This window comes from Phocoena sinus, chromosome X (genome assembly GCF_008692025.1).
Source record: "Phocoena sinus isolate mPhoSin1 chromosome X, mPhoSin1.pri, whole genome shotgun sequence".
NCBI lineage: Eukaryota > Metazoa > Chordata > Mammalia > Artiodactyla > Phocoenidae > Phocoena > Phocoena sinus.
Window position 1 is genome coordinate 114,479,501 of NC_045784.1, and position 27,443 is coordinate 114,506,943.

The 27,443-nt window shown below is 39.4% G+C and overlaps 1 protein-coding gene across 1 annotated transcript in view; it reads left to right on the top strand.

Annotated features, from left to right (window-relative positions):
- The first annotated feature begins 9,587 nt into the window (after positions 1-9,587).
- LOC116747992 (hypoxanthine-guanine phosphoribosyltransferase) overlaps positions 9,588-27,443 on the top strand; it is a 32,408-nt gene continuing 14,552 nt past the window's right edge. Inside the window, exons 1-3 of the mRNA XM_032620710.1 lie at positions 9,588-9,760; positions 19,060-19,166; positions 20,570-20,753. Of these exons, the coding sequence (XP_032476601.1) occupies positions 9,734-9,760; positions 19,060-19,166; positions 20,570-20,753 (318 nt within the window). The 5' untranslated portion in view covers positions 9,588-9,733. The remainder of the gene's footprint in view (positions 9,761-19,059; positions 19,167-20,569; positions 20,754-27,443) is intronic.

Here is a 27,443-nt window from a genome sequence, read left to right on the forward strand (position 1 = left end):
CCTATTCCTCTCCCACAGAAATATATATATATATTTCTCTAAAAAACAAAGACTTTTAAGAAATAACAACCACAGTACTATTATTGAACCCCTCCAGTGTTTAAGTTTCTCCAGTGGTAAGTGCTAAGTGTTTGTTATTCTCATCTAAATTTCCACCGATTTGAGGAGGGAGAAGCAAACAGAAGTTCTTGAGGTTTTGTTTGAAATCATCTTAAAGGTCATAATTCACTTTATATATAATTATCTCTATATTATATGTTATACAGGTATATATTACAGGCAATTCTGGTAGACTGTATAAAATCAGATGCTTATTAATCTAGTTTAATGCTAAGTTAAACTCTCCGAACACACTTAAGAATATTAGGATATACGATCAAAATAATACAGATAAAATACAATTGCTAAATAATTATTACAAACATTTGTCGGATAGCATGCCTTTAAAAGTCCACACACAAAGTTGAGTAGAAACAGTTTTATATATTCATGTAAATTGCAGAGTTTTACCTGGATTCAGCTAAGCAAATTATTATGAAATAGCTGCCAGTGAAAATGAGTTATTTAAAAAGCAGTTGATTAGGCAACAATGAATTTGTTGCCTAGTCAATTGCTTTTTAAATTTCTAATGAATGGTGGAAGTTAGGCATAGTCTTAATTATGTAGTAACAAAGTCATTATTAGCATTATTTTTTATCCATGCTGATACTATTCCTTTAAACTAGTTTCCTGTATTAGGAAGGTGTTTCCAAAGAAAATCCCATGATTCGTCATTTCCACTGGTAGTTATTTCGCATAGCCTGTGGACCAGCTAAAGGGTGAAAACGGCTCAAAAGACCAATTTCCCCTATTTTGGGTGTACTTCAGTAGAAAAGGTTGCGAATCACCCTGATTCCCAATTCCCTGATTCCTGAATGGGAAAGGAGAGGAGTCCTCTCTAGGCCACCTGATCCAAATACAGTTTATACTCTTTCCTCCAGATGTGGTAGTTGCTGTTGGTGCCCTGGCCAGGTCCCTTTACCAGCTGTGCCCCCATCCCACATTAGCTTCGAGTGCACCTTACACCTGGGACCTCTGGTTTCTTGCCCTTGCCTGATGGGAGCCTGGGAGGCTACACTCACCCTCTTCCAAGGTAGTCAATGATTCCAGGATACAAAATCCTTGTCCCCCGGGCCTGAAGGCAGGACTGCTGCAGCGGGCCAGTCCAGGGCTCTGTGTCCTTGCTCACCTCTCTCCCTCTCCTGCTTCGATTCCTCCCTTGTGAGTTTTTCTTTAAGAGCGCCCCCTCCACAAATCAGAGAATTGAAATAATGTATCAGTCAGGGAAAGAGTTATGCTTTTCTTTTAGAAATTTAAGTTTCAGTTGCAAGTCCACTGATAGTGAATTTTTAAGCAAATGTGTTCATTCCAAGGGCATTGACACAGCCTGCTAAACTGAGGGTTAGAAGTGGAGCAGAAAAGAAAGAATGGGGCCTTTGTCTATGCCTGTCGGAAAATAGAGCATTAGAAGCAATTCTGATAAGATTCTAAGACAACCGTAACTAGATTTCTCATCAGTTTTACTCAGTCCTGTTTCGATTTCCACTTGGAGTCGTCGTCTAGTTCTGTGAAGTCATCTGCCTCTGCACCAAAACAGTCCTGGGAATCCTGAGTCTTAGGTGCACTGGCACAGTCTGTCAGTTTTATGCACCTGGTAGCAGTATCAGCTTACGCTGAAAAGCCTGCTTCCTTCCTCCCGAGGCTCTGAGACTGTTCTTTACCATTCCTTCCAGAAGACTCTCTCTAGCCCAGAGCTGTCCTACAGAATTTTCTACAGTGGTAGAAATGTTCTGTGTCTGGCTGCTGAACATTTGAAATGTGGCTAAGTAGGACTGAGGAACCAAATGTTGTACTTTATTTAATTTTAATTCACTTAAACTTAGATTTAAATAGCCACATGTGGTTAGTGGCTGCTCTATCAGATGGCACAGCTCTATCGAATTTATAGCAGGGCCCTTTAAGTAAGTGTGAAGGGAGAGCAGAAACCAAGTGCTGAAAGATGGAATGGTTCTGTTTCATTTTTTAGAGTAACCAAAAGTATCAGAATGGAGGAAAATGGAATGCCTTATTAGAGAATTGTACGCAAGCGAATGGACCTACTTGTAACTTTTTATTAACTTAGTGTATGATAACCCTGAGGCAAAAACATATTATGAACAGAGAAGGCCTTGATAAACCTTCAGGGCGTTAAAATCTGTCCCAGTACAGTGTGTGCTATATAATCACTTTCAAACAACAGAGCTATTTTAAACTCAGCCATAAAATCTTCTTTAGAAGTCAGTTTATCTGTCACCTTGTTACTACCCAGCTTGAAAAGGTACACAATTTCCTATAGTAGTATTTGGCCTATACAAAATTAACCTGAAGTAACCTGAGCTTCTGTCTTTGACTTAAAATTTTCCCTGTGTTGGAAGCCTGAACTATATAAGACAGTTTACTGTTGAGCTCATTAAAAATATATGAAGCATATCTATTATATTCTAACACACACCCCTCCATCCTGATACCACGGGTCAGCAGATGAGGGAGTAAGCCTTTGGTGCTAGCAGCCACCTAGGAGGGTGCTAAAGATGGTTTGGTGTAAAATACCCCGTCCATTTTAGTATTCTGAATTTTGGGCCCGGTCCTGGAAAAGAGCAACATTAGAAAGAGATGTCATGTCAGCATACAGATAACCTGAGAACCCCAAGAAGCTACAGCCTTAGCTGTATTAATAACCGGAGCAACAGTGCTTTCTGAAAACCACAATAGCAGGTAACATAACCTTAGGGATTTTAACTTCTCTAGAAGTAAGGAACCCTTTATTATTCTTTCTGTCTTATTTGCTGATTTTTCTACAATTGTCTATAGCAGAAACACTCAAATGCGGCACATAAGCATGAAGGTAGGCCTTTTAAGAGTACAGATTTATGTTGGGTGAGGCAACAACTCTGCCTTCATTTAGAAAGTAATTTTTGGGACTTCCCTGGTGGTCCAGTGGTTAAGACTCCACGCTCCCAATGCAGGGGGCCTGGGTTCGATCCCTGGTCAGGGAACTAGATCCCACATGCCACAACTAAAGACCTGGTGCAGCCAAATAAATAAATATTTTTTTAAGTAATTCTTTTATTGCCTCACCTTGAGAACAAACTGTATACTCAATGTGTAGTCCTTTTTATTTTTGTGAGCTACTAATTCTATTTTATATAAGGTTCTCTTTTCAAAAAAGAATTTAACATACCTCAAAATGTACATATTTCAATATACAAATTTAAGTATACATACACATACTAAATATTGATAGATGGCATTACATTTTAAACCTTAGTTGTTAAAATATAATTACTCTTGGGACTTCCCTGGCGGTCCAATGGTTAAGCCTCCGTGCTCCCAATGCAGGGGGCACGGGTTTGATCCCCTGGTTGGGGGAACTAAGGATCCCGCATGCCGCATGGCGCGGCAAAAAAAAAAAAAAAAAAAGTGCTCAAAGAATGGTGGGGAAATATCAAGACACAGGAGCCAACATAGAGGGACTCCCAATAGCCAAATCTTGGGCAATTTGGGCAACAAAGTAATGCTATTAATGGATCATTACCTGTAAGATAAAATTGGAACCCGTGAGTCCATGATGATATAAATAATTTAATAAATAATGACTGGGGAGAAGGGAATGCTCTCCATTATAATAGCATTTCAGCTAATAAACTAAGAAGGAATGATGTTAATAGGAAAATCAACATTTGACATACACCCCAGTAATAATTACTTCAGGCAAGAATCATGAGTGGATGCTAAAATTGGTGAAAGTTTGATGAGGAACAATATTTACATAGTCTTAGTATCATTCCTCATAACCTTTATTAGTTACAAAGGGGAAAATAGTATCTTTATAGTGAAGAAACCTGGCAGACACTGCCTTAACTGAGTGATCCAAATGAACATCAGTAATGGGACAGATTGGTAGCATATGCCTCCAAATACGAAGCACTGTGAAGGACACACCATCACAGCTGCTGTATTTCTGACCCACAATGGAATGCCTGAAATTTAATGAGGCCGTACCATTGGACAAACCCAAATTGAGGGAAATTGTACAGAATAATAACTCACCAGTGCCCTTCAAAATTGTCAAGATCATATATACACTATTGATACTATGTATAAAATAGATAACTAATGAGAATCTACTGTATAGCACAGGGAACTCTACTCAATGGTCTGCGGTGACCCAAAGGGGAAAGAAATCCAAAAAAGAGGGGATATATGTATATGCATAGTTGATTCACTTTGCTGTACAGTAGAAACTAACACAACACTGTAAAGCAACTATACTCCAATTAAAAAAAAAAAAGTCAAGATCACAAAGAGTGAGGAACTGTTCCAGAATGATGGAGACTTAAGGATATGCAACATGCATTCCTGGATTCAGCGTGGTCCAGGAAAGGGATAGTAATGAGACAATTGGTGAAATTTAAATAAGGGTTCTAGATTAGTTAACACTGTTGTAGCAATGTGAGTTTCCTGATTTTGATCATTGTACTGGGTGTAGTTGTATTGGATGTTAACACTGGGGAAGGGTATACTGGAAACTTTGAGAGAGAAAGCAAGAAGAAATAGGGCAGCAGGAGAATCAGGAAGGTGGTGTTCCAGAAGCCAAAGAGATGGCAGAGACATTCAAGAACAAAGTGATAAACAGTATCAAATGCAATGTGAAGGACAGTTATACAAGGCCAAAGATAGTGTCCATTGGACTTGGCAAGATAGCAGTCAATGGTGTTCTTTGTCAAAGCTGTTTCAGTCCAACGGTGGATGCAGAAGACAATGAAAGTTTGTTGAGAGGTGATGGGAAGTGAGAAAGTATATAGAGCAAATATGGAGAGACTCATCACCTCTGGGCCTGGAGGATAAAGGGGAAGAAGCAGTATAGATGTGGGTGGAAGGAACTGATGTGATTCAGGCCTGATTCCTTTCCTCTCTTCATAAGTTAATGGGTTGAGTCTTCATTCTAGAGTGAATTTGATGGGGTTGAATAGGGATGAATGTTAAGAGCATTACTGAGGGGAACAAGACGGGGAGCTGACCAAGCACTTGTGAAGGATTGTGGAGGGGTGTTTAGGGCCCAGTTGAGGTTTGAGACCATGAATCTGTAGAGGAACCAACCCCCATGGTTGCGGGGTTTTCTCCTACAGCCCTCCACAGCCTAACGGGTAGACAAAACAGGCTGTGGGTTGAGCCAGGGTGTGGCTTTGCCATTGTGGCAGAGCAGAATTAGAAGGGCACAAAGGACTTCTGGCAGTGGTGAGAGAGTGGTTCATGTGGGATGCAAACTGAACTGGGAAGTCAGGGATGTAAGGGAAGCCGAGAACAGGGTGATAGACCGTGGAATTGGAGGTCTCCCGTGGATCTGAAGCGTGCTTAACGTTAGGCAGGTGGCCAAAGTGAACTGGAGAGGGAGAAAACTCTCAGAGATTGGGGGACTTCACTTGAAGAGCTGCCATCAGCAGCATTGGAAAGCATCCCCCAGCTGGCCCTATACCATCGTAGGTATATACATTGTAGGTATATACATTCCAGTTTGCCCCAAACATTCCCAGTTTATGTGTTATCCCGGCATCTTGTCCAGTTTAGCATTTGTCCCAGATTTTTCATTTTCCCACGAAGTGTATTAATAGTTGAATTGAAATAAGCCAGGATGGGTCTGTTGCATCGCCACTTTTTAATTCCAGCTTCTGCCTTGGTCTCATCTACTAGCTTGTGAGATGCATGTACAGAGAACCAAATTCTCACTTTAACAGAGAGTTAAACCTAAACAACGACCAGTGATAACTCTTCTCCCTTTTCCTAGGTTTTTCCAAATACAATGTAACTAACAGCTCCCTCTCAAGGACAGTGTGCTGGGTGTTCACTGATAACAAAGCAAGTGCACTGACACTAGGAGTTAAAGACAACCGACTCATTCTTGTCCTGGGTAGGGATTGGGGGGGGCAGTATTCACCGCTGTGCCCCTTGCTGGACACTGGGTGTGCCAGCTGGGTGTGCCCGTGCCAAAACCTGCAAGATACAAGAAGCTGCTAGGCCACCAGTCAGTAGGCCAGCGGACACAGGGAATTACATATTTACGTGTATGTAAAATACATTCAGGAAATAGAGGCAGAAATATGTCCTGCCATAGAACGTAATACAGCGAGTAATCTGAGTGCTCTTGGTACAATGGTTATGTCATTCATTATATGTTGCAAATCTACAACCCTTATTTTTTTTAAATTTGCAAGTCCACCTTGCAGCATGGGTTCAAAAAACTAAAGTGCACAACTGATAAAAAATACCAAATTTGTTATTCAAGAAAGTTGATCATGAATGTGTAACATGAACAAAACATTTTTGATAGTTATTATCACTGACTACATGAAAACCAGAAGACATGTCTACAGAGACAGCATCATCATCTACCTCAAAGGTTTTGTAGTTATTTTAAGAAGGGCCGTGCAGCAAAGGTGATTTAACAAGATGCAGCTGCAGAGAGGGTATCTTCATATTGCTCGTGAATGACTTTTTTTAGATCAAATAACTTCTTCAAAATTCATTTACTCATTTTTGATTTCAGGTTTCCTTGTACATGATGAAAAGTGAAACAATACCTTTTAATAAGTAGCTCTATTTGCAGGAGGACTTCACAGTTAAATGATGTCAGTTTTATATTGATATCATGAGATGATTCAAATCGAAAATCAGTTATATTAGTCAGGGTTCTCCAGAGAAACAGAACTAACAGGATATGTGTGTGTGTGTGTGTGTGTGTGTGTGGAGAGAGAGAGAGATTTTAAGGAATTGGCACACACGGTTGTGGAGACCTGGCGAGTCCAAAATCTGATGGAGAAGGCCAACAGGCTGGACACAGGGAAGAGGTGCAGTTCCAGTCCAAAAAGGCGGCAGAATTCCTTCTTGCCTGCAGGGGAGGTCAGCCTTTGTTCTTTTCAGGCCTTCAATGATAGGATGAGGCCTACCCACATTAGGGAACGTAATCTGCTTTACTCAGAGTCCACTGATTTAAATGTTATCTCATCCAAAAAAACACCTTCACAGAAACATCAGAATAATGTTTGACCAATATCTGGGCACCATGGCCAAGCCAAGTTGAAACATAAAAATTAACCATCACATTGGTTAATTCCAGTAATGGTTCAATTTGTCATCCAATTCATGGAATCAAGTAAAGCTAATGGGAATTATTCTGATGAAGGCGAAACATCTGACATTGAGAAGGCTATTGTAAATTCAGTTTGAAATTCAACAATTTAGGATAAGTATTTTTTAGATAAATTTACTTTTATTTTTGGCTGCATTGGGTCTTCACTGCTGCACACAGGGCCTTCTCTAGTTGCAGCTAGTGGGGGCTACTCTTTGTTGCGGCGTGCTGGCTTCTCATTTCAGTGGCTTCTCCTTGTGGGAGCACGGGCTCTAGGTGCACAGGCTTCAGTAGTTGTGGCTCATGGCTCTAGAGCGCAGGCCTCAGTAGTTGTGGTGCACGGGCTTAGCTGCTCTGTTGCATGTGGGATCTTCCCCGGACCAGGGATCGAACCCGTGGTCCCCTGCATTGGCAGGTGAATGTCTAACCACGGCACCACCAGGGAAGCCCTAGGACAAGTATTGTTGCAGTGATGATTTTTTTTAATAGAAATACAAATTTTGGTGGACCACAGCACCATGGTAAAAACAAGGTTTTTACTAAGCGAAGAAATGTGTGGAGCAGAAATATACTCAGAATTGGTTGTGGTACAGAAATAATTCCTCATTATGTCCACATAAGTGGATTACAAAACTGTTTCTGGAAAGTCAGGAGTGGGGCAGGGGAATCTTGGGTTATACCCATGCTTTCCTTATTTCTTCCTTCATGCAGATATTCTAGTAAAGATCGGTGGCATACATAGCATATTTGACACCCAGAATGACAAAATTATATGAGAAAATTATTTTGTCTGACAAAATTATTTTCTGTAATAATTAGTAAAAAACATTATTTTCTTGATTTCATATTTAGTTTTAAAACAATTAAAAATTTAAAAGAATACATTTCAATTTTAAATACATTGTCCAAATTCAGTAAAATATTTCATACATTAACCAGATTTTCACTTACCAAACAAAAGGATTACGTCTTGTAGACTGCACTCTGTTTGCTGTTTTAAATTTTAAACACAAGTAAAAGCTCCAAGTTGTCACCTAGAATGACAGGGTTGAAATAATGACTGTTTCTCTGTCTTTAAAGTCACTGGGCTTTCACCATTTATTTCAGATCTCTGTTAAAATACAGGAGTATGTGGTACCATAGGGGCTGGAGAAAGAAACTGCAAGCCAGAAGCAAGCTGGAAGGGTTCTGAACTGTTGGTATCTAATTTAGAAACCAGTGTGGGTGGCTGAGTCCATTTGTGTCAGGGGCCAAATGTATAACCGAAAGTTCTCTGAATTAATTTCCCAGTGAAACAATGATTGTTAAAAGAATAAGTAATAAAAATGTGGTAATACGAACTTCAAAGTCTATATGCCCAATGGAAATGCACTCATGTTCACCAAAAGATACGTAAAAAAACAAAAAAGTTCATAGCAGCACTATTTTTTAGAGAAAGAGACTGAAGCTCCGAGTTCAATGACTTACCCCGTTCCACAAATCACCTACCATCACATTTCCCTCAGTGGCCTTAATGGAGGCCACCAACTTTGTGCTGGGCACTGTGGTGGGTACTGGAGCTACACAGATGAGCACGTTAGGAATGGAACAACTCTTACTTGCTTACTCGACCTATTGGAGAGTTGGGGAAGATTTTTTCACCCATTTCCGTATCGGGAATTGTGGTGGCAAAGAATATAGATCAGCAAAGGTGATAGTTCCCATTTACTGATGGTGCACTGTCCTAAGTGCTGCACCATATATATATATATATATATATATACACACATATGCACACACCATATACGTACACATCATCTTCTTTAATCCTCAACGATCCTTGTTAATAATATCCCCATTTTACTGAGACGAAAAAGAGAGGCTCAGTGAGCCTGATTCGCACAAGGTCACAGAACAGTTAAGGGCTCCCCTCACATTTGTACCCTTATCGAGCTGACTCTAGGGCTCTAGGTCTCAACTCTTATATCCAGTTAAAGATTTTTGTTAGAATCCGGCCACGAGTCAGGAAAATGGAAGCCGCAATGCAGTCCAAGGAACCTGAAGAGCCGGCGCCCAGTTTAGGGCCACTGGGAAGAAAGGAGGGCGGTGGCAGGTCTGGGAATTTGGGAGCCTTCTGGATGGGAGACTGAGGGAAAGAGGAAGAGAGGCTGCGCGGGAGTCTCCGCTTCTTTGGGAAGAAAATTCCCACGGCCACCTCGGGAGCGTGGAAACCCGCAAGCTCCCACGGAGGGGCGCGGGGAGCGCGCGGCCGTTATGGGCGGGGCCTCGGGGCGGAGCGGGGGCGGGGCCTGCTGCGCCTGAGCTCTTGGCGGCGGCGGCGGCGGCGGCGGCGGCGGCGGCGGCGGCGGCGGCGGCGGCGGCGGCGGCGGCGGCGGCGGCGGCGGCGGCGGCGGCGAGGAGCGCTCGGGCGGACTACTCTGCTTTCCCGCGCGGCGCCGCCTCCTGCCGCGCCTCCGCCTTCTTCTCGGCCCCGCCACCGGCTTCCTCCTCCTCAGACTGCCCTCAGCCCGCGCACCAGCCGGCTCCGTTATGGCGACCCGCAGCCCCAGCGTCGTGGTGAGCAGCCTGGCCCGCCAGGCCCGTGGCGGCGGCGGCCGTTCCCCGAGACGCGGGGCCGCAGTGCGGGCTCGGGTCGGCGTGGCCCGGGGTCGGGGGTCGGGGGCGGCCGCAGCCTCCTGGGTTCGGCCGCGCGTCACACCCGGGCGGTTGGGGGGATGGAACGGTGAGGTCGGGGTGGCCGCCTCTGGAGAGCCCCGGGAAGGAGGGCTGCGTGTGGGAGGAGAGGGTGGAAATGGCGTTTTGGTTGACATGTGCCGCTTGCGAGCGTGCTATGGGGAGGGGCCGTGGGCCAGTTCGGGAATGATCTGGCGGGGTGAGGGTGGGAGCTTTCTTAGGAGGGGCTCTTCCCTGTCGATTTGCGGTGTGTGGGTGAGGTCCTCGGGGCAGCTCCGTGAGAGGGACCAGGAGCACGGAAACGACCACATGGGAGGCATGCGGGGACTGGTATTTTAATCTAGTTTTGCAGACATTGTAATGATTATTTGTGGGAATGCGCATTGCCTCATTGCATCCTCACGGCAGCCTTGGCAGCGGTAACCATGCCTACCTTTTTACACACGTAGAAAGTTGTTAGCCGATATTAGGTAGCTTTCCCACGGCCCAGAGGTAGCCAGGCCTCGTAATCAGATCTGCTTGAATCCGGATCCTATGCACTTTGATGCTGCAGGGGACAAAAAATGCGAATCTGGTCCTTACCTTCAAGGGCATTGGCACCATAATCCGTCTTTGGTATCCTGTCTCCAGCCTCATTGGTTCTTTTCCTTGTTTCTCGAACAAGCCAAGCTGCTCCCTCCCCTTACCCTCCCTTTTTGATCACGCTTGCTAAAATAGCCAACCCTCTCTCAATAGTTAAATGCCTTAGCCTGCATTATTGCTATTATTATTATTATTTTAGCAGTTACCTTATTACCTGTTGATTGTCTCTCCCACAAAAACATAAACTTTATAAGGGCAGGAATCACCGCTGTAACCCCAGCGCGTAGTACAGTGCCTGGCATGCAAGAAATTCTCAGTGATGGTCTGTTGGATGAATACATTAAATAATCAACCACTTGAGCCCTAAAAAGGGAAGGGTTCTAGTTCATATTAGGCATTGTGACTTAAGGTAAAGAGTAGTGCTCTTAATGGAGTCTGGCCTGGGATCCTGCTTGCGTGGGTTATTTACTAGCTGTGTAGCCTTGGGTAACTACCTTTCTGGATTTAAGTGTCTTATGTATAACTGAGGTGCTAACTACCTCATGGTGTTATTGAAAGGATAGCCGGTCTTTGTGAATGAACAACCTTTGCGTGGTTCCTGACTGGGAATAGTAATAATATCTATCGATGTGTTTACCTACATAGTCCTGTTTAGTCCTCAAAACAACCCTGTAACAAAAGTATGATTATCGTTTTACAGATGAGGAATCCTTGAAGCCTCAGTGAGAGGTTAAGTAACTTAACCTCTTAACGTAACATACCCAGTGTCACACAGTTATTAAGAGGAGCTCAGACTCAAACCTAGGTCTCTCTCAAGGAGGGCCCATACACTTAAATGTTATGCTAATAGTAGGTACTCAACTGTTTTTATTCAGTTGCTGAGGAAGTTAGATGCTTTTAAGCTTTGGGGTCCAATGGCTGCACCAGCATATAGTGAATTATTTTTGCTAGAACTGGCTGTTAGTTTTGTTTGAGCATCAAGATGTTCATTGTGTTTTCGGTTTGCAAATTCCTGTTCCTTTTTTTATTTCCATCCCAGAAATTGTCTTCATGTTAGCAGTGACGGACACTTAAATAGTGCTTACTGTGTGCTGGTTACTAAGCCCTTTACACATATTAACTGGTTTGATATTTATTTAAAAATTTTATGTGGCTCAGAGAGGTTAAGTAACTTTCCCAAGATTACCCAGCAATACTAGGATTTGAATCTAAGCTATCTGGCCCCAGAGTCTGCTCTTAACCTCTCCACTTTTAGGTTCATAGTGACAGTAGTAGATATTTATTTAGTACTTACTATGCTTTAGGCATTGAAGTAAATATTTTGCAACATTATCTAATATAACTGCCCTAAAGATGCATAATAGGAGGGAGAGAGATAAACACTAGTGTGACCTTGGAGGCACAGATTGGTGAACTACTGATAACTTGCCCAGTATCACTTAGATGAAATTGACCTGCAGATCTGCCTGATATGACCCATGCTACTTGTAACTATCTCTCTAAACTTCCAGGGTAAACTTGGACACACTTGAACAAAGAACAAGCTTCTGAATTTTTGCAAGTTATTGTGAAACATCAGATATACATTATGTGGATAAAATATCTTCTAAATTTCAGGATGGTAGTGCTAGAAATGTAACCCTTATTAACTGGACTTAAATCTTACCCTGCTAATAATTTTCACAGAATTGATAAAATAGTGCATTTTTTGGTCCACAGCCCTATCATTGTTATCATCAAGGGTTTAGAGACTGACAATGTAGACCAAATTATTCTTGGTGACCACCAAAAAATGAGCAGTTGAGTTTGGGGGTTTCATTCCACAAATTGATTAACGTGACATGCATACTGTAGATTCATCTTAATTGTTTTCTGTCCATTTTTTGTATCTAGGTGTCACAGAAAGTCCATAGGCAGGAGGTAGGAAAAAGACAAAAGGACCAACCAGATCAGCAGAGAAGAGGGGTCTTGAAGTTCTCTTTTAGATTTCTGTAGTTCACTAGGCAGTAACTGGGCCGTGTCATTCTTTTCCCCTGTGAAGAGATGATAAAGACGTGCTAGTGTGCTCTTCTTCCTATCTGTAATTGTATATTGTGTGCATTGGTAAGATTTATATGCTATAAAAGTGTCAACCACCATCGTTAATATTGAGACTGATTGTTATTTTCCTGCCAGTGGCTACCAAATTACTAACAAACATTTAGAATAACTTGCTACTAATAAGAATTCAAACAAACACTTCAGATTGCTATGAAACTACTATCTTCAGCACTGTGCTTCTGATAATTGATGGGCATTTATGTTTTGCCCAGAATTAACATGCCTGTTGTTCCACTGTGCACACTGGAAAGGAAAGATGATAGTATTAGATAGTAGTTATGGGCCCGCTTACGTAGAAGCAGGTAATAATTTATCCCTGAGTTGGATAGAATGCTGATTTTAATTCTTGTAACCCTTAGATTCTTGTAAACCTTTTAATTCTTCTCACATTTAGGGATAAATGCATCGGTAGTTCATAATTTTGGTCTTATGATATCCTGAGTTGTCACAAATTATCCCAAGGGGATGACACATCTGCTTTGGGTTTTCCTGAGAATTTTAAAGTGTCTGAATATAAAAGGTAAAAATATGCCACCTAGCCATTTCTGCCTATTCTAGAAGCTTGGAATTATTGTTGGTTACTAGGAATAAAATAAAATGTATTTTATCTATTACTGTACATCTTTTAATTCATATTTTTAAAGACTCGCTTCCTCACTTCCATTTAGTCTTGTTTGGACCCAGGAACATTGTCATTTTTTGACCACAAACAGGCTTAAGCAATCCTGCTCACAGATGATGAATTGATGTTGCATGTGTTGTCTTAGCTCGAGTTAATTTCCATGCTTACTGTAATTTTAGGTAGTATATCTCTGTAATTAGACATGTGTAAACCACAAAATTTTTCATGTATGGAAACCATTATTATCGATGTGACACATAGTTATTAAGAATTTGTGGCTTCAGTTTTACTGGAAAATAAAATTATTTTGGTAATTTATGATAGCAAATAGACAAAAGATATATAGTAATGTTGCATTTTCAATAATCTTTCATATTAATAAAAGTGCCTTGTAGATTTTACCATTAACAAGTATATTACAGATAGGTTAGAATTTGAGAGCTGTGTTTTAAAGCTCTGAGGAGATGCAGTCAGATTTCTGAACTGTCTGGGTAAATGGTAAGTAACTGAGAGCTATTAATAACCTATCCTTTGGCCATTTCTGGCTGAACTGGAAATCAGAGTAGGAAAGGTGGATCTGCAGAGAAACCACATTTCATTTGTTTACCACTTCCAGCCCCTCCAGGGCTCTCCCCCAAATATTTTGGGGTTGGGCCCTCCCCAAAGCCATCCAGGACCTTCTTTGCGATCTTCAGCCATTTTATGTTAAGTTCATATGTTGAAGCTCTAACCCCCAATGTGATGGTATTTGGAGATGGGGCCTTTGGAAGGTAATTAGGATTAGGTACGGTCATGAGGGTGGGGCCCTGGTCTTTTAAGAAAGACACCGGCGAGTTTCCAGCCCCAGCGCTCAGCACACAGATAGCTAGGAGAAGATGGCTGCCTACAAGCCAAGAGAAGAGATGTCAGAATGAAACCTACTTTGCTGGCCCCTTGATCTTGGACTTCCCAGCCTAAAGAACTGTGGGGAATAAATTACTGTTGTTTAAGCCACCCGGTCTACAGTATTTTGTTGTGGCAGACTAATGCAGTTCTTTTAGAAGGTGTTGGCAATAACCACGTGCTTAGACATGCAACACCAAGTCACAAATAATAAAACAGATGTGATTTATACTCATATACAAAGTTGGGCATTGCTATTGCCTAGTTGATTTAGAAGGCTGTGCTAATTCAGTATCAGAGACATACCAGTCTAATTTACTCAGTTTATATCCTAGGCAACAGAATATAATGACTACTTTAAGCTTGATATTGCTTTAGGAGGGAGTCATTGGTGCTGGCTGACCTTGGGTTCCATGTTTATCTTTAGTGTGTATAACCGCTTTTGATAATCACACGTTTGTGGGCTTGTGAAGTTAGATTTGGTACAGATTATAAGCTTTAATGTGCTGTATAGTTAGTTGTATGTGTATATGTCTTTTCCATTAGATTATACGCTCTTTGAAGGCTCTAAATTTATAATCATCTTTGTATCCCCCTACAAAATCTATTGCATAGTACCTTAATCAAGGTGGGTGCTGAATGCATTTTTATATAATTAAACATATTGCAATCCCTTCCTGTCAAGAGTACCCACTGGATTGTTAACTAATCCATGTTAGATGGGGTTAATTAATACCAGATATTAACCAATATCAGATGGAACAAATAAGGGCTGATAAGATTAAAGGCCACCAAGTATATTTCTCTCTAGCTCTTCTAGAGATTGAGATTATTAGCCCTGTTTAATATGAAGCTTTGGTGCTTGGGATGATTAAAACAAATTCCTGTCTATTGAATTATATCTTCTGTTATTTCTTATTGTCAGTGGTCTAGGGGCAAACAAGGCTTCTGAGTGAGAGTTTGAGTACCCTCCTAAACTCCCATAATACTTTTTCTGTATTTTTAAAATAGTTTCACACTGTCTTATGGTTTTTCATGTATATGTCATATCTTCTACTGCACTGTAAGCTCTTTGAGGGTAGTTGTGTCAAATTTATCTAATCCTCTCTAGTATGTACAACATAGTAGGTACTCAATAAATATTTGTGTGTTAGTGATAAGAATTACAGGTTCTGAATAAGGTCCTCACCATTTAAAAATTACTATTCTAATACATATTTGAACATTAAATATGAATTTTTAAAACTTGGATTTTTCATTAATGTAAAACTGAGAAAAAGTGATGTTGGTGCCTTGTTATCATTTAAATAAATTGCTTCCTGTTTAACTTTATTTGAAACATACACAGGTACACATATTAGTGTAATGAACCCTCATGTAGTCCTTGCCCAGTTCTGACAATTATCTGTGCATGGCCAAATCATATGTTTCTTAAATTAGGAACCCCATAAATGCACCCCATGTATTTATAGTGAATTATAACAAAGTTGTGAATTTATGCCTAAAGTACCTCAAGTGATACAGGTTTTATGAATTCTTATTTTTGCCTTTTGGGAAGAGTTATATTGACATGTTTTTTTTCATCTTGAAATAACATATCAACCCTTTTACACTGAATGTGATGTATAAATCTAATAGTATTGATTGAAAATAAAACCTTTTGAATTGGAAAAAAGAGTTTTTTAAATTAAAAAACATTTTTTTGCCACGCCACACGGCTTGTGGAATCTTAGTTCCCCAACCGGGGCCCTCAGCAGTGAAAGCGCAGAGTCCTAACCACTGGACCACCAGCGAAGTCCCTGAATTGGAAATTAATTTGGCGTGTTGACAGAGAGAGAATTCCTATTTGGGGGGGGGTACATCTGTGCTGGTCTCTCTGTGTTAAACTGCATGTTTGGGATGAACTCTGGGCAGAATTCACATTGGCTTTGATTGAGACAGACAAGACTCTTGAAGTTCTTAGGCTGCCTGCAAAACCCATAGCCAGGCACTGAGCCATTTTCACAGAACCAGTAGGCTTTATAAGTGTTGCATGTTTCAAAGAGTCCTGGGTGGGTCCTGGTTTATGCTTATGGCAGAAGCAGTGAGTAACTGGGAGGAAGGGGTGAATAAGTCTCAGGGAAGCCATTTTGGTGCTCCGGATCTTGACTTTAAAAGCACTATGAAATGGTACGTTTTCATTCTTGTCAGGTAATAGCAGATCTGTTCTGATGAGCCTGATATCAATGTTTGTCCTCTCGTAGCATCTAGCAAGGTCTAGCTCTTCTTTTCCCAGAACTTTTAACTAAATTTCAGTTTATAAAATTTAGAAAAGTAATGCTTGCTTGTTATGAAGCATTATAAAAGTAATGCTTACTTGAAATACTCTTGTAGGTGACACAAATGTCCTAGTCCCATTCTTTTTTTTCTTTTTTTTAACATCTTTATTGGAGTATAATTGCTTTACAGTGGTGTGTTAGTTTCTGCTTTATAACAAAGTGAATCAGCTATACGTATACATATATCCCCATATCTCCTCCCTCTTGCGCCTCCCTCCCACCCCCCCATCCCACCCCTCTAGGTGGTCGCAAAGTACCGAGCTGATCTCCCTGTGCTATGCGGCTGCTTCCCACTAGCTGCCTATTTTACATTTGGTAGTGTAGATATGTCCATGCCACTCTCTCACTTCGTCCCAGCTTACCCTTCCCCCACCCGTGTCCTCAAGTCCATTCTCTACATTTGTGTCTTTATTCCTGTCCTGCCCTTAGGTTCAGAACCATTTTTTTTTAGCTTCCATATATATGTGTTAGTATACAGTATTTGTCTTTCTCTTTCTGACTTACTTCACTCTGTATGACAGTCTCTAGGTCCATCCACCTCACTACAAATAACTCAATTTCATTTCTTTTATGGCTGAGTAATATTCCATTGTATATATATGTGCCACATCTTCTTTATCCATTCATCTGTCGATGCACACTTAAGTTGCTTTCATGTCCTGGCTATTGTAAATAGAGCTGCAATGAACATCGTGGTACATGACTTTTTTTGAATTATGGTTTTCTCAGGGTATATGCCCAGTAGTAGGATTGCTGGGTCGTATGATAGCTCTATTTTAGTCTTCTAAGGAACCTCCATACTCCCATTCTTTTTATAGTAAATGTCTTCTGAAATAAGCCTGATGACAATGTTTAGCAGATAGATTAGTACTTCACCTTAGAGGACCTGGCATAATCTTTTGCCCCTCAAAATAGGATTTTTTTTCCTGCATATGAAAGTAATACATGTTTTTTAAAAAACAAATCAGTATTGACTTCACACATCGTGCCGAGCGAGTGCCTGTGCACTATGTGCTGCTGGAGCTTACCTGTGGGCATGTCCCAGTCCACCTGCCTGAGTCACTGCCAGGCTCCTGGCCACGTGCTCCAAGCGGAAGCGGTGCACAGCTACTACCAGTCTGACATGACGGTACTTGAAATTCCACCGAAGTCTGGAAAACTCAGAGCTCTTGGGACTGAAAGAGAGATGACGTGAACCTCAAATTTCTTAGAATATAATTATCAATTCTGTGAATAATAAATGTATCTTAAGTATATATTTTAAAAATTTATTGAAAACCAAGCTACTTGTCCTTAAGCACCTAATACAGTGCTGACTGAAGGAGGAGGTACTCAATAGATATTAACTGATGCAGTGAGATGTAATTATGGTTTGACCAGTATTTCTTGCAAACTGCCAGAGTTCATGTCATCAGCTTCTTGAATGTGATTTGGAAGATACTTAGTCTTGAATGTCATGTGAGACAGTATTAGAATTGTGGTTTGTGTCTTTGAATAAGCTTTAAATATAATGCTGAGTGGGAATTATAAATCAACTATAATTTTTTTAAAAAGTGAAATTGGCAGTGGGAAAAAAAAAAGAAGTCAAAGTGTAGAAAGTGGCAGGTCCCCACTTCTTACAGTTGACTATTGTTTGGTATATTCTTCCATACCCACCCTTTCTTTCTTCCTCTCTCCCTCTCCTCTTTTTTTAACTTTTTGTATTAAAATTTTTTTGTTTGTAGATTTGGTTTTAATATATCATAAAATTTCCCCATACTTTTCACATATATGTATAAAAACACATACTACCACAAATAATTTATAAGAAAGACTTGATATTTTTAAAAAGCAATATGTACTCATTGAAGAAAATTTGGGATATATAGTACAAAGAGCTAAATAAAATCGCTGTAACTCCCCTCCCCAAGACAAAAGTTTTTTATGATTTTGTTATATTTTTTCTGTGTTTATAGGCCCATTATATAATTATAAAACTGTAATCATAGTACATTTTACCACCACAGGTACCACACCATCAGTGTTATTAAACATTTTGCATTACAAGGACTGGACATATCAAGACGACCAATATGTGGTCCTACTCAAACAATCTTAGAGTATCTACTATGAAGGCACCTCATGAGTTGATTATAACAATCTCAGACTTCTAGAAGTTTGGATTTTTAAGGAATCACTTAGCTTTTTTGGTGATTTTTTTTTTCCTACTGTGAGATGAGAGAGACTCTTTGGGTTTGAGGTGGGGAACAGCAGTTTTTCTTGCTCACTGTGATATTTAACTTGCTAGACTACACTGTATTAAGCATTTTTTACTAAATTTTCAAACATTTGCAAAAGTCGGGAGAATAATATAATGGCTCCCCATATACTCATCACGCGTTTATAATATTGTCAAGATTTTGCCACATTTGTCTTAGCTCTTTAAAGTTTTTCTTTTACTCTGCTGAACTAAAGAAAATTTCATGTCATTTTACTTCTGTAATCTTAACTATTCATCTCTAAAACATGTGGCTGATTTCTTATATAACTAATTCATTATCATGCCTACGAAATTACAGAAAGTTCTTGATATCATACCTAAATTTCTGTGATAGGCTAAGGGTTCTAAACGTCTAAATCCAATCAAGTGTTTGTATCATGAAATGCTCTCACTGAAAACAGCCATATTTCTTTTTCAGATTAGTGATGATGAACCAGGTTATGACCTAGATTTATTTTGTATACCTAATCATTATGCTGAGGATTTGGAAAAGGTGTTTATTCCTCATGGACTAATTATGGACAGGTTAGTACGATCTTAAATTGAAATTTTGTTTTTTTCTTATATTAATTTCAAGTGTCAGCAACTGTTTTAAGTAGTTGATGTTTGAACATGAACTAGACCAGCTTGTCACATAATAGATGCTTTCTGTTTTAAAAGCCCTCTTGACAAAAACGGGAGGAAGGGAGAGCTTACTAATTACCCAGTATAAGTCATGGTATACTGGGAATCTGTAGGGAGTAGAATAAAGTAAATATTGAAGGGAGTTTGGAAGAATGAACTCTAGGCACAAAGTCTTTGATTTCTCAACCCTGAACAGGGTAATGGACTGGGGCTGAATCACGGGAAGACAAGGTCAGATTTTGATGATTATGCACGTCTAGCTTGAAAATTTCCTGTTAAATGAATTGCAGTGAAAAACTTTACTTGTTATTTAAATGCTTGCCTTGTGTGTCTGGCTGTTGTTTTTTATTTTAAAATTATAATATCAATATTATAACTATTCTAATATAGCTATATTCTAGAATTCTAAAATATTCTAACTATAGAGGCTTAAACAAGAAGAGTGAAGTTCTCTCAGCCTGCTGTACACATTTCCTCCCTATACATTGGCCATGTACATATACTATATATTTTAACACATGGGTATTACTATCATATAGGTCTAAAATTTATTGGGCATTTTTTCATATTAATACATCCAGAACTATCTCATATATTTTAAAGGTTGCATGGCATTCCATTTTCTGGCTGTACCATAATTGATTTAACCAGTTCCTTATTGATTAGGTGCAAGATGTCTCCATTATTTTGCTTTTGCAGATCATACTAGAAGGGAACATCGTTTTATAGATGTTTGGGCAGTTGCTCAAATTTATCCACGGGGAAATTTTGTGACAAGGGGAAGGTGTTTATTGAATGTTTTGATACTGCCAAATTATCCTCCAAAAAGTTTATATTAATTTATACTCCCAGTGGTATATGAGAGTGCTCTTTCCTCACAATCTCTTCTAATATTGTATTATTGGAATTTGCTGGTTTGATAGGTGAATATTGTATCTTATTTTAATTTGCGTTTTTAAAATTTATGATAGATGTAACAGTACACTTGGATTTGGAAGGTTTTTGAAATTTTTATCTTCACTTTATGAGCAAGGACAATATACTTCATGGGGGCAAAGGATGTGTTTTGTTGAAGTTTAATCTTTTTTTTTTTAATGCTTGGCTGAGCCTCGCAGCTTTCGGGATCTGAGTTTCCCAGACCAGGGATCGAACCTAGGGCCACGGCAGTGAAAGTGCCGAGTCCTAACGACTGGACTGCCGGGGAATTCGAAGTTTAATCCTTAAGGGATGTTTGTTGTAAAGTTTAAATGTTCCTTTTATAATATAATTTAATTTCTATTAAATTCTTGATTTTATTTCTGGAGGACTGAACGGCTGGCTCGAGATGTGATGAAGGAGATGGGAGGCCATCACATCGTGGCCCTCTGTGTGCTCAAGGGGGGCTATAAATTCTTTGCTGACCTGCTGGATTACATCAAAGCACTGAACAGAAATAGTGATAGATCTATACCTATGACTGTAGATTTTATCAGACTGAAGAGCTACTGTGTAAGTATATTTAATGCATGTTTAAAATAAACGTGGCATTTTTATTATATGTCCTATATGTATGAGCTTTAACTGCTTATATATAAATTCCATTAGCTTATAACTTATACAACTAAAGAACCAAAATTGATCTACATAATAGATAAAAACAAAGCCATATGAATTCAAATTAGCATTAATTTGACGTGAAGGACTATGTTTTGCTGAAATAAAAACAAAACAAAATAAAAAAACCCATGGCAGCTGTAGGTTTTCCTGTATGTTTTTGAAGCTCTGCAAACTATACTTACATGTTCATTTTACTTGGTTAGAGTGAGAGTTTCTAATATATTCCCTAGTACTGTATATCCAAGTGAATATTGTCTTTTTCAAACTAGTCGCCTATACTTATTTTAAAGGTTCTTTGGTTTACTTTAGTTTTGTTTTGTTTTGGATTTTGAAAAACCCGTTTTCGGAATTGCTCTTGGGACTTGGGGGATATACTCTTTTGACTGTACTTACTGGTGGCAGATGTCCTCTCTGGAGCTAGATTGACTTGAGGGGGAGTCGTATTTGGAATTAGGTGTGAGTAATAAGGTGGGTCAACAGTTGTCTCTTAGAAAGCGCGTATGGAGCGAGAGCATTAGCACATTGAAAAGACCACTTTTGAGTCACAGTCGCTTTGTCTGTGTCACACAATCTCAAATGCTTCAGAATATTGACACTTGTGTGGTGAACCAAAATCCAAGTCATCTTTACTCGTGAATTTCATCATCCACAATTTCTTTGATCGTGTGAATGTTTGATTTTTATTACTTCATACTGTTGCTTTTTTTCTGGTTGCGTGTTGTCATTGTAGTTCCCGAGAGTTACTCTTTTCCTTAAAAATAGGATTTTTCCTAGCTTCTTCAAGGATTAGAATAAATGTCTGATCTTTGCTCTTTCATGAATCAGTATTGTAGTGCATCTTTGTAGAAACTTGGCTTATGTTTACATTTTCATTGAGCATAAGACCACTTATCTACATTTAACTTTCAGCCTCCATTCTCTTCGTTAATCATCTGTTTGACCCAAGTCTTTGACCTTTTCCCCATTTTCATCAGTCCTGTGGGTGATTGGACAGCCATTTAAGCATTATCATAGACATTTTCCCTATCCTGTTAAAACCCTTTGTGCTCATATATCATGACATTACTTCATACTCATAAGCTCCTTTTAACTTGTCTGAGTCTCACTTGAATTAAAGACTTGCTTAAATACAAAATTTGGATTTTTACTCAACAGAAGTTATTTATTTTGCTGGTTTACACTAAGATTTAATTCTAGGCAGTATAGCTGCCCAGGCTTTAATATGTTGTTGCTTAGAAGCAAAACATGGGCTTACAGTCCAGGGCTTGATTTCTCTGTTTGGTCTTCTTAAGCACCGCCCTCCCCCCCGCCCCCCACATGTGCACATAAAAATCAATTTTGTTACTTTATGACTTATACTTCATTGCTCTGGGGACTTGTGCAGAATGTCCTTTCTTTGAAAAGAAGGCTCATTAAAAAACTGAGAGGAGTTTAATATTTTTAAGAGTATTTTATAGTTATAGAGCAATTTTGAAGCGGTAGAAACACTTTGACATTTTAATTCCATTTTCTACTTTTAGTTTTCTTCCTGTTAGTTGTTTTTTATTTTTATTTTTTTGTTTGTTTGTTTTTGGCCACGCTGCGTGGCATGCAGGATCTTAGTTCCCCAACCGGGGATCGAACCTGTGCCCCCTGCAGTGGAAGCGTGGAGTCTTAACCACTGGACCACCAGGGAAGTCCTAGTTTTTTTCCTATTAGTTTCAGATCTTAGAGGATTGTTAAGCTGAACTCCTCAACTGATAAAAAGCGTTGGAACATTCAACATGATTAAAGCAAACATTTAGGTAAATTTTCACATAGAGAAAAAAATATCTGTTCTGTTTTATGTGAAATTCTGTGTAGATTTACTACTAAACAATAGAAATTAGGAAAACCATATACTTTCTGTTGATTTGAAGCAACATTTCTACCCTATTTAATAATTCATCAGCTTGTTGTGGAAGATGTTCACATGTGCCTATAAAAAAACAAGCAATTTAATTTGATATAATCATAGAATGGGAATTTAAAATTGCAGCATCAGTAACATTGATGTTAATGCAGTTTTACATGTTGATCTTGACCACTTTGAAACAGTGAATTAAACATTAACTGTTCTGTACTTATCCTAAAGAAATGCTCCACGAACTATTAAATGTTCTCAGAATCTATAAAGAGCCATAATAATATTAACACACCCCATCTAGTTTTTCTTCAGAACGAAAATTGTATTTTTCCGATTAAAAAATACATGTTTATTATAAAGAACATACAACCATGGGAAGTTATAAAGGAATTAAGTCACCCTAAATTCCACTACCACTTTTATTTCTAATATTTTGAAGAATTTTCTCTCTGTGTATACACACTCACATTATAGTTTACATACTCTTAGAGTAGCTAGGCAGAATTTTATTTGCTTAGTGCCTACTTGACAGATTGCCTGGGGATTCCAAATACCATGTTTCATTAAATCTTAGATAGCACTGATTTTAAGATTTACCACTATTTTTTGTACTGCTAAGAAAGAAGACACTGTCAGTTATTGTTGTAAGTTGCTGTCGATTGTAATATGTCAGTTTCAGGGGTGTTAAAATGTGAATGTACATCTTAGAACAATAAAATGTAGTACTATATATTCAATGACTTTTCTATCCCTAAGGCCCTGTGATATTAAAAAAAGACACAGTTGATAAGTGTGCAAATGTATTTTCTCTGTTGTGAGTTCAGTTTTGCAGTGAATTTTTTTTTTTACTAAAATAGTTTAATTTAAAAAAAAAATGAGGAAGTCTCGAGAGGGAAAGTTGTCCAACAAGTAAATTTTTTGTGGGAATATTTTTTGTGGGCCCTAAGCAAAGGAGAAATTAACCTGATTTATGGTGTGTCCAGACTAAATGGCTTACGTTAAAATGAAATTCTTCTTAGAATTTTATTTTATTTATTTTTCATTATTATTATTTTTAAAATATTTATTTATTTATTTATTTGGTTGTGTCGGGTTTTAGTTGCAGCAGGCGGGCTCCTTAGTTGCAGCATGCATGTGGGATCTAGTTCCCAGTCCAGGGATCGAACCCAGGTCCCCTGCATTGGGAGTGTAGAGTCTTAACCACTGCACCACCAGGCAAGTCCCTCTATTTAGGATTTTAAATCTTGCAGAAAACTTTTGAGTTATGAATTATTATCTCCATGTACATTTGAGAACAATGAGGGGCAGAGGGATTAAGTGACTTGCCCAGGATCATACAGGTCTTCAATTTGAACACAGGCCTTTAATTCTGTGCAGAACTGAGAGTCTTATTTGGGAAAACTTTTAACTGACTTGGATCCTCTAATATGGGCTTCCTATTATTTCTTCAGAAGTTTTGCATGCAAACAATTCATTTTGCCAGCTATGGGATTTTTCCTCAGTTAGGGTCAGGGTTCAGAAAGCTATAAGTTTCAGTCTTAATCTTGGAAGTCACTTGATTAGTAGCTTGATTAGGCTCTCTGTTTAGTATGTCAAAGGTACAAATTACTTTATAGCAATTTGTTATTTGTAAGAAGCTGACTTTTTGAGTGAGCTTGTTGAAGAAAAATGCAGAAAATATTGGAGTAGTTTCTTAAAGTGTCTCTTCTAAGAAGAGGTCAGTAGCTTTTGGTCTGACACTTTTCTCTGTACGTATTTAGTCAATTGCTTTAAGGTATGCTTTTTTCTCCAGAACAGTTGAAGTTAAATGTAAACGTACCACTTTGATGTTGACACTAGATAGTCTAAAGCTTATCTTCTGTAAATCTATCTATTTATATAAAGGAAGTGAAGTGATTTATGCCTTTCTCCTGCTTATTGAACTAAGACCATAGACGTGGATGGAGAAAAGAATTTGTTCAGTTTAAATTGGCAGGAATGGAGATGTGTACTGTCCATGGTATAAGGAAACACTAACAGAACTAGAGTCAAAAGTATACTTTCTAACTCTTGCCTGTGGATTTTCACTGTGATGTAGTCCTCGTCGGACAACTTAGGTTTTATGTAAGCACCCTGATTAGTAGAACATGAAGGTACTGGTCAGGTTTGGCCCCATGAAACCACAACTTCTATTTTTAAAAAAAATTAAGGAGGGACTTTCCTGGTGGTTCAGTGGTTAAGGATCCGCCTGCCAATGCAGGAGACATGGGTTCGAGCCCTGGTCTGGAAAGATCCCACATGCCGTGGAGCAACTAAGCCCATGGGCCACAACTACCGAGCCTGCGCTCTAGAGCCCGCGAGCCACAACTACTAAGCCTGCGTGCCACAACTACTGAAGCCCATGTGCCTAGAGCCCGTGCTCTGCAACAAGAGAAGCTACGCAATGAGGGGCCCGTGCACCACAACGAAGAGTAGCCCCCGCTCACCACAACTAGAGAAAGCCCGCACACAGCAACGAAGACCCAACACAGCCATAAATAAATAAATAAACACATTTTTTAAAATTAAGGAAATCGATTAATTCACTCAGCAAACATATTACCACCTGTTGTATGCAAGGTACTGTCTTTTAGGCCATGAAGAGTGGTTCTATTGAACATGTTTATCAGATCCTAGTCCCAAACCAGACATGGAATGAAAAACAAGAAGACAGGTTGCAATAACTTCTGAAGGTTTGAAAGCAGTGTACTTGAAAATACCAGATATTAAATATCAGCACTAATACTTCAATCTTTTCTGGTACCCTGTTGTACTAAATGATATCTTTGATGTGTGTAGAGCAATGCTGACCAACAGAACTTTCTGTGATGATGGAAGTGTTCTGTGTCTGTGTTGTCTAGTACGGAGCCACTAGCCACATGTGACTGTGAGGCTGTGAAATATATCTCGTGCAACAGAGGATCTGGTTTTTTTTTCGGGGCCACACTGCGCGGCATGTTGAATCTTAGTTTCCCGACCAGGGATTGAACCCGTGCCCTCTGCAGTGGAAGCGGATTCGTAACCACTGGACCCCCAGGGAAGTCCCTGAATTTTTAGTTTTATTTAATTTTAAATAATGTGGTTAGTGGTTATTATATTGGATAGTGCAGGATTAGATGATCTATAAGGGCCCTGCTTCATCAGCATCATTTTTAAAACTGATAATAGCTTCTTTTTCCTTTAAAGCAACATTTTAAGTTTAAAATAACAGGTAAATAAATTGACTTATTACCTGGGCATATATCCTTCCAGACTTATTATTTTCTGCATATATTTTTAGAAAATTGGATATCTGCCGTTTTTCATCTGAGGTGCAGTCTACCTCTAAAAGTTCATGATTCTGATATTCTCACTTTTGTTGATATTTGATCAGGGTACAGGAGAACAGTTAAAGGACACAGAGGATGGTTGAAATTATGACGTGAAGAGAAAATATGATTGAGTGTGGTGGACTTGGGACCTAGCTGGATGTAGAAGGAACAGTTGTTTCCCCATAACTCCATTCTAGGGTCCTAAAGAGTGATCTGAAGTTCACTGCAAAAAGGAAGGCACATATTGCTAAGCCACTAAGTGCTAAGGCTGGACTTCCTACCTCAGTGATACTCCTAGTCTCACCCTCTTGGGAGCCCAGTTTTGGTGATTAACCTCTCTGCATTCTCTTCTTATGGTCTCAACCTGTTTGTTCCAAGCCGTTCTTTTGCAGCCCACTCATTAACGTGTTTTCACACAGCTTTCTCTCCTCTTTTCCTATACCAAGCTTCAGTTCTTGTTGCTACCTGGAGGTTTGCACAATTTTTAGGGGTAGACAAATAAGAAAGTTCCTTCCTATTTCCCTTCTCTTTTTTTCACGTAGACTTGAGAAAAGGTAGATAAAATGGAAACACAGACACGGAGGGTATGTATTTGGTAGACCCAAAGAGCTTCTCTGGGGATTTTATGTAGTTGACAGTGACATTCTGAGTTAAGGACAGATTGGGCTCTCCCATGCCAGTCCCATCATCTCCTTAAAGATGAAGCACGTAAGAGTCACTCAGTAATGAAATGCAGCAGGGATACAGTGGGAAGCTTGTCATAGACAGGAAGGGAGGGAGCAAGGGAAAATCCTCTGGTGGGGTGATTGATTCATGGGTGCCATTTGTATGCAATTTGGGCACTTATACCTGTATTCTAGCACAGTGGACTGTAACATTTTTCTTAAATGAATCTTCTGTATTACCCTTCATTTAAAAGGTGGCTGTGTTTCCAGAAAAAGGGAACCTCGAAGCTAAAACCCTTGGGGCGAACGGAAATATGGAGATTTAGATCTAGTGCAGCAGCAGTGTCTTGCGTGCTTGTAGTTCTCTTGTCTCTTACCCTATCACCATCGCCTTTGGATCACAGGGTTTTTTCCATACTTTTCAGTTCTCAGATCTTTACTCCTTTTCTCTGTAAAAAAAAGGGTCAATTGAAGTCGACTGTAATACCAAATTTATACAGAAGATGTCGCTATTTAACTTGATTTACTGTGTAAATCGTTTACTACTGTGATTCGCTCTCATTGAAAGCTTCAGGTTTCATACAGTTTTTTGGTTTTTTTTTTTTTTTTTTGCTATTAATTCTCTGTCTTTGAAACTCTAGGTTTTAAGTTAGTTAGAATAAGAGGTGTCCGAAATTTCCTTAAGATGAGAAGTAATATGCAA